At 40.0% G+C, this 11,185-nt stretch overlaps 2 protein-coding genes across 4 annotated transcripts in view; one reads left to right on the forward strand and one right to left on the reverse strand.

Annotated features, from left to right (window-relative positions):
- Window positions 1–1,643: 1,643 nt before the first annotated feature.
- On the reverse strand, window positions 1,644–10,599 carry LOC111866081 (60S ribosomal protein L28). 2 transcript variants are annotated; one of them, XM_023854652.2, is made up of 4 exons: window positions 10,501–10,599; window positions 6,998–7,225; window positions 6,697–6,810; window positions 1,644–1,787 (listed from the first exon to the last, which is right to left on the reverse strand). In XM_023854652.2, the coding sequence occupies exons 2-4, from the start codon at window positions 7,214–7,216 to the stop codon at window positions 1,716–1,718; spliced, it is 405 nt and encodes a 134-aa protein (XP_023710420.1). In that variant the 5' UTR covers window positions 7,217–7,225; window positions 10,501–10,599; the 3' UTR covers window positions 1,644–1,715. The 2 variants fall into 2 exon arrangements, with proteins under 2 accessions (XP_023710420.1, XP_023710419.1); XM_023854651.1 differs by having other exon boundaries at window positions 1,644–1,771; window positions 10,501–10,598.
- Window positions 10,600–10,651: 52 nt separating this feature from the next.
- Window positions 10,652–11,185, forward strand: part of LOC111866079 (S-adenosylmethionine sensor upstream of mTORC1) — a 20,072-nt gene continuing 19,538 nt past the window's right edge. Inside the window, exon 1 of one of the 2 annotated variants that reach the window (XM_023854649.2) lies at window positions 10,652–10,750. The gene's annotated coding sequence lies outside the window, so the exon portion shown is untranslated. The other variant, XM_023854650.2, reaches the window with a different exon arrangement.

The raw sequence follows: 11,185 nt of genomic DNA on the forward strand, positions 1-11,185 counted from the left end.
TTAGCTGTTTCTAAGGGACCCAACAGAGAGGTGTTTCCTCCCATAACCTGAAGATAGAAACAAATCCAGTTTCAAACTGTTGTGTTCTCTACTTTTTAGAATATGGGATGATGGACAGAGTCCAAAAAAACAATAATTCTGAGTATTATACACCACTGTCAGAACCCTTTAAAGATTTATGTTGCACAGTATGTGAGGTGAGTGTGACATCTCATAGCATGCATACTCAAGATGCCACTGGCAGCTCATTAGGACTGAATACATTTCCCGTTCCATATCACTAGCCTGCGGGAGTGTGGTTTCAAGACTAGTCTCATATACAATATGTTATTTCACTGAAAACCTCAAATGCCTCCTCAGTAGGCTTAAATTCCTCTGTGATACAAATAAAATGCACATCATTCTTTCATGAATGTCTCTACTTTACAATTAACTTGGAAAATGTTGGGGTCACCTATACATTCAAAATACAGTGGAAACTCACTTAACGAGCACCTCTCATAACGAGCAAAACAAATTTTAAAATAACTTGCTTAACGAGCGACGTTTCGCATAACGAGTGACGAGGGGAAGTCCCAGATTGTGCGCTTGCTACCTCAGTCTGTGTTTAGCACTCGTTCCGCTAGCATCTTAGAGTTGCTTGTGTTCAGACAAATTTGTAATTTTTTTATTTGCAAAGTTTAATAACCCTTGCAAAAATGACAGCCATAAGAGAATAAAAATGACAGTAGAAATGAAACGTAAAATCATTGAAAAGCGAGGACAAGGTGTGAGCGTGGCTGATCTAGCATGCGCAAACAATCGGTCTACAGCAATGATGTGCACGATTTGGAGTTGCGTTGTGTTTCACAGCAAAAAGTTGTGGAGGAGAGTTTGTCAGAGGAGGAGGAGGAGGTAACATCAAAGCAACAATCTTCTGGCGCAGTAAGAGAAATGCTGAAAGCATGGGAAACTGTTGCATCATACATTGAGAAGCATCACCCTAATAAGGCAGTAGCTATGCATGCTACAAATTTATTTAATGATAATGCTGTCGCATTTTCACCAAATTTTGAAGCGTCGGCAAAAACAAATGTCTCTAGGCAGCTTTCTAGTAAAAAAAGAATTAGATATGTATCATAAATAATAAACTAATTATTTCGGTTTTTTTGTTTTCTGCAAATCGAATTCACATTCCAGGTTTGTTCATTCCACATAGAAGAAAAGATGAACATGATTCACGCTCCTCAACAATGTATATATAATTTTCTTTGAATAAACGTTTTACATAATATTTTTTTATTATTTTTTCAGCATGGAACGCATTATCGTATTTTACATTATTTATATGAGAAAAATTGTTTCGCTGAACGAGTAAGATTCTGGAACGAATTATGCTCATTAAGCGAGGTTCCACTGTATATCCATTCAATTAACTGCAGTACTCTTTTATTACAAATGTCCACCCAGTAACTATTCTTTTCCTCCTTACAGTCAGCAAACTGACGATCCTCTCAAAACATCTTTTAACAAAAATAATAGAGACAACAAAACACTGGCTGGTCATATTCATTTATCCTGCATCATAGTCACTCTTCTTAAACCTGCAGAGAAGGCTGCAAGTAGAACACCAGTCCTCAAGGACTGACAATTGAAAGAGTCAATCAAATCAAGAATCTTTATTAAGCCATCTAAGACTACAAAATCCTTAATCAGACTTCTTTGCACGTGCTTTCTTAATTGGTAGTGGCTTCTGTGACTTCAACACTGCACTGGCTCTGCGTAAAGCTGCCTGCAATACAGAGAAACTGTCAACTGAAATCAATACAATATTGCCCTAAGAGCACAGTATGATGATGACACTATCACCTGCATAGGAAACAGCATCAAACAACAGATGGATAATAGGTGGTGAGAATATATGGACAAAGGGAGTTGGGCACTATACCCAGCATTCACCTGGGAAGGATGGGAAACTCCACAAATAAAAACCATTATCACTGTCTTCTGGTTTATGACACCATGTAGTCTCATAGAGGGGCATCAAATGATGTTACATGCAGGAGTACAGGGTTTGTCTGAAAAGTAATGCAATTAAGTTCATAAAAAAAATTTATTCAAGATATCCTTACAAACGTTTAAAATTCTTCAAAGTACTCCTCTTGGGCATCCACACTTTTGCCAGCGACTTTTCCATGCATGGTACACATTCTGGAAGGCATCGACGGGGACCTCGTTTAGAGCCTTTGTCAAGGCGGTTTGGATCACTTCAATGGTTCCAAAATGGGTTCCTTTCAGGGCGGTCTTGATACTTGAGAACAAAAAGAAGTCTGCTGGAGCCAGGTCAGGACTGTAGGAGTGCTGGGGCAACGTTGCCAAGCTGTGCTTGGCCAGAAACTCCCAATGGGCAGAGCAGTGTGGCTGGGAGCATTGTCGTGGTGCAGTTGCCATGTGCAAATTGTCGGTAACAATGTCATGCACAGTGGTTTTTGGAACACTGAGTCTCTGCTTTCATCTGAACACTCATTCGACGATCGGTATTTAAAATATCATGAACACGAGACACATTTTTGTCACTTTTGCTGGCTGAGAGCCGTCCAGAGTCGGGGTCATCCTCCACCTCTTCCCGGCCATTTTTAAACAACTTCAACCACCTGGAGGCTTGAGAATTGGAGAGACCAGAGTTCCCGTAAGCTTCCGGAATCATTTGGTGGGTGTCAGCAAGGCTTTTGTTCAGTTTAGCAGAGAACTTGACCGCTAATGTTGTTTGATAGTTTTCTCCATTGCGCGTCGTAACACAGGCACTAACAGGAGGTTCACAGAAACAGTGATCCTGATGCTCCCAGAGCTCAGAGCAGACTGAGCTTGGAAGTGTTGTGAAGCTAAGAGTCCCCCCCTTCCCAACTGGTCCAAACACGCTGCGACCAGGAGCAGCGGGAAAAAACAAACTGCATTACTTTCCTGACAAACCCTGTATGTTACCTCTCCAGTTAGCTCCTACATGGTTTTTAAAGCAATACACACTGCATTACATTTCACAAACAGCTTCTGAAATCATACTTTTATGTATATCACGTTTTCTTATACCTATCTTTTGCTGGCAACATATTTCTTAGTACTCAGGATGAATCCAAAAGTAAAAGGAAATGCATATCTTACAAAAAAGAATGGCTGCATGGTGAACTACCTATTTATTAAGTGGCTCCCATGTTAATATATGCAAAACCTGTACTCACTGCTGATATCTCAGTGAATGACAAACTGCACACAAGCACCAACGGTTTTCCATCCCTGGTCTGGAGCATTATTAGTATACTTTTAAAATACTGCTGACTCTAACCTACAATATGTAGGAACACTAATTATGTATATAGTCATTTATTTGGACTTTGCCCAAGATCATACTCTTATATGCTGTGATATGATGGCTGAAAGCCAAAATAGTGGAACAAAGAAGATGCAGTAATTGCTAGGCAGCCATGAATCAGCATGCAAGAGAGAACTGTTGGAATCAGTGTTTTCTGTGTAGTCTGTGGCAAGGTTAAGGGCCAACAGGAAAATTTAGCTGGAGGTCAAAGTTGGCGGTTAACAGTTTTGCGTTGTATTGATAGCAGCCGCTACCTGACAATGACTAGTGAATAAACAGAATGCTGTGTGCACTTTGTGCTGTAGTCCATCATAGAGTGTAAATCAGTGAGACTAGTTATTTGTAGTTGCGAATTACAAATGTTCAATATATCCAATTTGGGCTGCGCCATAGCTCAAGCAGTTAGTTGCTGGGTTGCCACCGTGGTGGCCTGGGTTCGATCCCGGGTCCGGTCAAGTGGGATTTGTGGTGGACAAAGTGACGCTGGGGCAGCTTTTCTCCGAGCACTTCGGTTTCCCCTGCCAATCTTCATTCCACCAATTGCTCAACAATCACCCTCACCTATCATCTGGGGCTGGTACAATAGGCCAGAAGTGGCCACAGTACAAGGGACTTAGTCCCACCCCACTAGCAATAAAAAAAAATCCAATTTTCAATCAAACCCATGTGGCACTGTCACATATTTAGTGACTAGACACATGGTTTGGATTGGTAATTGATTACTGGTCTCAGAACTCGCAACTATGAAGAATTATAGTGCTATCGCTAATTCAGACAGTTGATTTGTCACTAGAGCACACAAGTCTCCTCAGTCTTTAATAGGTGTAGCTTGTTGACCAATCCCAGCAATGTCCTCTACTCATGTTACCGGCTGGTGACTGCCTCACACCTGACCTAGCTCCAACAGTCAACTTCTGGGCCATGACTGTTGCATGTGTATACACTACCAAGGAGACATATTTATTTGTCACTCTACCCAGCACAGCTGTCTCCTCTGGCTCCACTATTCCAGTTCCCATTTCAGAAATGGGTTCTATATCTGTCTTTAAGGTGGAGACGCCAACATATTCCTGTTATTCTCAAATCCTGGACCAAGGGCAACTCTACCAAGGGACTCAACAAAGATGAGCTTTCTCTCCCTTCCACCTGAAGACCAATACAAACCCACTTCCAGATGTTTGAGGGTGGGTGAGATACATTTAGAGGTGTGTCATTTTCCAAGGTGCCCATTTATAAACCATATAAAAATCCACGACAAAACAAGTCATACAATCTGGGGTAAAAAAATGCACTATGAACTCAATAACTGTACATTAAAAATGATAAAATGCCAGGCTTTGTAGGTGCCTGTTGCCAATCCTAAAATCAATGCAATAAAACCTTCACACAGCACTAAGTTACGTGGGTGGTTGGGCTTCATTCTTTTACAAAAAGATTACAATCAGAATCACCAAACACTCACCCCCTTTCAAGGTATTCCCCCTTTACATTAACATATTTTTCCATTGTCCTGGCTAGTTACTGATGCCAACAGCATAAAAGGTTTTATGCTATGTAGCCAGTTCAACACAGAGTTCATCATCAATTTGTCTTCCTATGTGCCCTTCATTGGTTTAAACAAATGAATGGTAGTTCATGATTTTCAAGCCCACTGTTGCCAATACTACCTTCATCAAATTTTCTGTATGTCCTGCAATAGGGTGATTATCTTTGACAGTTCTGCAAGTCTTTTCTCCCAAATTGCTTGGTGCATATCATTGCTAAGCAAGTTACTGTAATCCTGTTACACCATGTGGAAGAAAATAGGTGCTGTCATAAAGTGCATGGACTGTTATAGTTGTAACTGCTTGGTGAAGGAAGTGAGGGGAGGCCAAAGTCACACTTCCACATGCCTATTGCATCAGTCTGCCACATGACACCAAGCTGTGAACGTGCACTATTTTTACATGAGTACTTTTTTTTTTGACATGTTTTGTTTTCTCTGCGATGGACAGCAAAATCGAGCAATGTGTCTGCTTCAAGTTTTGCACGAAGCTCCATAAATCTGCTACCGAAACCCTTGAAATGCTTCAAGGCTTTTGGAGAACATTCTTTAAGCCAGACAGTCTTTCTGAATGGCATTCACATTTCAAGACCATTCAAGTGTCAGTTGAAGATGACAAATGTTCAGGTCAACCAAGAACCAGAAAAACGACAGAAAAAAATTTGAGATCTCATCGTTGAACAATCCACGAGCTTGCAGACACCACTGGCATCAGTTATGGAGTTTACCAGATCTTAACTGAAAGTTTAAAAATGTGTCACACTGCTCCTACATCACAATGTGCCCGCCCACATATCCCTGAAAACCACCAAGTTTGTGACTAACAACATGGTTATCATTCTCCATCCTCCCTACTCACTGGACTTAACCCCCTGTGATTTTGCTTCGTTTCCCAAATTGAAAATGAACCTGAAGGGATGTTCTGAAACAGTGTCTGACATCCGAATGGAATTGCATTACTCCACAGCATTAAGGAAAACAACTCCCATGGTGCTTCTAAAGTGTAGAAAAAATGATGGAATCATTGTACTTGTTCCCAAGAAGACTACTCTAGAATAGATGGCAGCCAAAATTGAGTACGTTAATTTGGAATCTTTTTCTTGACTTAGTCCAGGAACTTTCCAATAGAACCTCGTAAACACAAATCACTTCTTCTGAATCCAGGAACACACTTTCCATGACGCTGCCATGTGAGAACTGTCTTGAATATTGTGGGTGGTGCAGATCCCTTGCTGACTCAAACGAAGTAAGTCTCCTGATACAATGTCAAGTAGAGAAACACACGTCTGCTGCCCGTTGGCCTATGTATGTCCATCTATCAAGCAAACAGCCTCCAAAGAGAATGACTATTACTTCCTACAGTGAATTCCTGCCACAGGAAGGAACGCTAAGCTAAGACAGAGAAATGTGTCATGTGTTCAGAACATCAAAAACAGAGAGAACCAACTTAGTGGTGCTGTGAATGAGAAGCACTTGTTTTTGGATGGCTGCTTCGACAACTATCACACAAATCTTCACGGTTAATGTGTTTGCTTCCTTCATGCACGTATAGTGTTCAGTTAATCAGAAATACAATCTTCAGCCCTGTGCAGAAAAATTCTCATACATAACTAGTTATAAATGTTTAAAAACTTGAATGCAAGAATTAAAGCAACCTACAAAAATAAAATACCTCACAGCAGCACTGAGCACCTACAATTATTTAAACATCACTGAAGGGTTAGGAACAGTGTCTGTGGTAGGACCATGTATACGCCATAACATGTGATGTATTTACAGGTATTTTAAATTAAAATAAACAAAGTACCTTGGTGAGGTCTGTCCTATATTTGTTAGCTCTCAGCAACCTCTTCAGCTTATACAAAGAACGCCGTGGACCAGCTTTCATTGTTCTTTTCACCACAGATTTTGCGGGTTTGTACTGAAATTAAAATTCCACATTTACCAGAAATTTGCCAGGCAATTCCAATAGAAAATACACGTATATTAAACAAAACCATCAGTCACGTGTGTTAAAAAGGCAACTGTCATAAAAATTCAGCTAGCTTCCAAATATCATTTGAAATCCAGTATTTCAGGTCTACATATAGAGCTGCATGGAAACATACCGATGATCTGCTTTTCTTGTACACCACAGTGAATCCCTTGTTGTCTGGTGCAGCCACTACACCAACACTCTTTTTATGAATAAGTCCACTATATCGATAAGAGCTCAGGTTGTTAAGATTATTTGGCTCTGTACTAAAAGGTTTCTTAATATTTCTTTTCTTCAAAAGATAAGCATTGTTGTTTCGGATGATCATCCAGGTCAAGTGTGATGACATCATGAAAATTTCCTAGAAAGAAAACAAACAGGATCCATCATTATGTTTGGCAATTATAATCAAAGTAGTTCTAGGATGTTACATTTCAACTGACTCAATGTGTCATACACTATACTGCCATCAGATGTGGGTGGTGATAAAGCAAATGTCTGCACAGATGTTCAGACAAATTACAATCATCACTTGGCATATAACACTTAACACCTGCCATGTGTTTTAATACCCACTTAAGTACATACACAGTGTAACAATAAAGTTCCTGAACTGATGTTATTACAGTAATACTATACTAATGCCAATTTATCGGGGATCAACAGGACCAGTTAGAAAGAACGTTTATTTATATGGTGTGCAAGTTTCAACTTGTTTGGTTGATACAGTTGTTTTGGTGAAGTTAGTTTTCTTTGTCATGTCAAAGGAACAAAGAGCAGCGACTAAGTTTTACATAAAATGAAGGAAACAGCTATAGAAACGTTTGAAATGTTGGAAAGTGCATACTCTGAAGAAAATTTATCAAGAACAAGTGTTTTTGAATGGCATAAAATGTTCAAAGAAGCTCAGAAAGTGAGAATGTAAAAATCGTGGGTGAAAACAATGTTGACTGCATTTCTTATGCTAAAAGTATCACTGATCATGAATTTGTGCATGAGAAACAGACTATAAACGGTATATTTTATAAGTGACAAAGAGATCAATTGCTCAAATTCATCTCATCAGGCCTGAGTTTCAGGAAAGTGGATTCTGATGTCTTCTGCATGACAATGAATCAGTCCATTCTTCTGGCGCTGCTTCCAAGCGAAACACCCTTCTTGTGAACTGGCACAATAATAGATTCCTACCACTGATCAGGCAATTTTTCCTTATGCCAAATAGAAATAATTAGATTCTGGATCTTAGAATGTAATATTTCACCTACTGCTTGAATAAGTTCTGCTGGAATATGATCACTACCTGGCGATTTGTATCTTTTCAATTTTGCAATAGCACTTTCAACCTCAAAAGGGCTAGGATCAGGTAGGCTCCATAACACAACTACAAAGAAATTATTATGTGGACTGATTGATCAGACACAAAGACTGTATGTGCCTCTCAATCAAGTGACCATACTGGAAAAGATTAAGGTGACACAACCAATGACTTGCGCTGCTAGCAAAAGTTAGTCTGACTGCTTCTGGTGAGATGGCTGGCTTAACATTCATGTCCAGGGAGAAGCAGACAGTACCAACTAAGAAACAGCAAACAATTCTCCCCAGCAAGTAGCAGAAATCGTCAAAATAGAAGTCTGCTGTTCTTCACAGGTAATCTATATTGATAAAAATTAAATATGTCTTTACTGGAAGAAAATGTCACTCAGAATTTAGTGAAGGATGAAAAGTATATTCCTGGATACAAAGCAGCAAATGAACCAACTGATTTTGCTCCGTTGAGATAATGTTGCTGGTGACTGTAAATTAAGAACCCAATGGCACTCCTCTAGCATGGTTAAGGGAATCCTTCCAGTCATTTGGAAGCCAAACTGCGTCACTTTCTGGAGAATGGTTCGACATCAGTAATTTTAGCAAGGCATCTAAACTGCCATGCAGGAAATGCATGCATCTAAGTCAATATGAACATAAATTTCCTGGAAGAGAAACGGTTCTCTCATCAAGAATACAACAATAAATATATACAGAATGATGTCAGTCTTCTGGAAGAAACTTTTAACAGGCTGCTGCAGAAATATACTAGGGCAAAAAAAGTTTATAAATTCATCATCATCATCGTCAAGTTGTGATCACTTCGAAGAAAAAGAAATAATCATCCATTCACATTAATGTTTGAGTTATTTAAACTTAATAGCTACAAACTTTTAACCGAAAAAACTCAAAAGCTTATTTACATAAGAGTTAACACAAATGTCTGAACAGTCGGAACTCAAGGTCACAATGACAAACATCTAGAGAAATGATGCCTATGTACATGTATGATACAGCCTTTATGACACAATCAGAACACCTACAAGTTATCTTCAGTAACACACAACAATGAACAAAGAGCAATCATATGCTTAAAAGACTAAAACAGTATCCATGGCACACACACTATATTGAAATAGAAGCTCCATGAAGCAGTGAAATCCTTCAGATACCTGAGCATCAATATGCAAACTACTGGTGAAGTGTTCAAGAACACAAAATACAGGTTTAGCTACCAGGGCCAAGCTGGAGATAAATCTAAATCATGTGTCAATATAAACAACAATGAGGCTAGGGAACACCCGACCATTTGGCAATTCTGGAGGAAAAAGAGAAAGCATTCTACTTCAGAGCCAATCGTAGTGGTAGCATGGTCTAAGGAATGAACTGTCTTCACCTGCTCAAACACTGGGGTCATGGATTCGAATCCCATTCAAGGCATGGATGTCTGTGCATTTATTCTGCGTGTGTTATTCTCTGTAAGTGCTGGACTTGCAATGGGCTGATCAGCCATCCAAGGAGTCCTACTGTCTATAGGATTAAGAAACTGAAAAAGCGGCCAAGGTCCGATGGGCTGTAAAGCCACACACACAGGGTCTACTTCTGGGAGCCCTCTGACCCTTCGGGTTAACTCCATAATGGGTGGTATATATACCAGCTGGCACTTTCCTAATCGAAAAAATTGGCTAAATATTATCAAACAAAATACTGGAGTTGGGTCATAAGTGCATTTCCCGTTTTACAGCTGTTGCCATCTTGAACACGGAATGGCCTCCAGCCACGTAAAACCCGAACATAACCACCTAATGGCCTCCAGCAACCCATAAACACACCAGCATAACCATTCAACTGAGAACACTTAGTTTCTTCCGCAAAACACTACCACATCGCCGTTGTTATTTGTTTGAATCTACGAGCCGGGGCCCGTGAAAGATCATTCTGGCGTGCAGAAAATGTGTTGTTTTCAGTTTATTTGTCCAAAAAATGTGTACGCACACTGCACGACCTTCTGCGTGTATTTGAAATAAGCTCTATCACAGCAATTCAAGAATTTGTATACACACTGTACGATCTTTCACATATTATTAAAAACTGTTCCATCATGTATGAGTACGATGGGTTAGCCATTTCCATCATATATAATCGATCAGCTTGCACGAGTTTGCCAAAGGACCCATGTGGGGGAATCTCTATTTGTTAACTGCAAATTAGTTTTCAAGTAACAATAATATCTGAAGTAGCATAGCGGTGGCAATAACATGTTACTGTTTAGGCCTATAAAACAACACAGACAACAGCAATGATACAATTATGACTAGGAACAACTCAAACCTTTTCAGCGCACGAAACAAAACCAAAGACACGAGGCACGCCACAAGCGCCAGACACCAGCGTCACGTTTGTGGCCTTTGTGGCGCACTCATACGTCACTTCCTCATCCTGTGCGGAATAATACCAGTAGATCGCACTAGATGACACGTCTGCAAGCGACAGGAAATAGATGGCAGTGGAAGGCTAGAAATGCTAGATAGAAAGAGTAGAACGGCATAGAAGGCATAGAAGACGATAGAAGAGGGAAAAGGTAAGAGTTGCTGGCCAGGTGGCGGATAGACCGGAATGTTTTGGACGTATGTTGTATGTGATGAATGAGCAATGCGGTATTTGCCTGCTGTCACAATTCCAGCCACTTCGCAGATGGTGAGTTTTTCTTTTATCATCATGATTCATCATCATCAGTAATCTGTCAAGACGACAGGTCCACAGTCTCTTTGAAAACAATTCCTCCACTTAATGCGATCTAGAGCTTTCTCCTTCAAATGACAGTATCCTCTTCTGTCCCCAAGGTCATCCAGCATCTTCTTACGTCTTCTTCCTCGTCTTCTTGTCACTTCTATCCGCCCATCTATCTTTCCTTCGATAGCTTCTTTTAGAAGGCAGTTTCTGCGTAAAACATGACCAATCCAATTAGCCTTCCGTTTTCTTATTTCATGTAGGATATTCCTCTGCTCACTGACTC

Source organism: Cryptotermes secundus, unplaced genomic scaffold, assembly GCF_002891405.2.
Source record: "Cryptotermes secundus unplaced genomic scaffold, Csec_1.0 scaffold318, whole genome shotgun sequence".
Lineage (NCBI taxonomy): Eukaryota > Metazoa > Arthropoda > Insecta > Blattodea > Kalotermitidae > Cryptotermes > Cryptotermes secundus.

Coding starts and splice junctions, on each gene's coding strand:
- LOC111866081 (XM_023854651.1), bottom strand. CDS start 7,216: ATGATGTCATCACACTTGACCTGGATGATCATCCGAAACAACAATGCT. Junction 6,811..6,997: donor ACAAGAAAAGCAGATCATCG/GTATGTTTCCAT, acceptor TTTTAATTTCAG/TACAAACCCGCAAAATCTGT. Junction 1,772..6,696: donor ATAGGACAGACCTCACCAAG/GTACTTTGTTTA, acceptor TCTGTATTGCAG/GCAGCTTTACGCAGAGCCAG.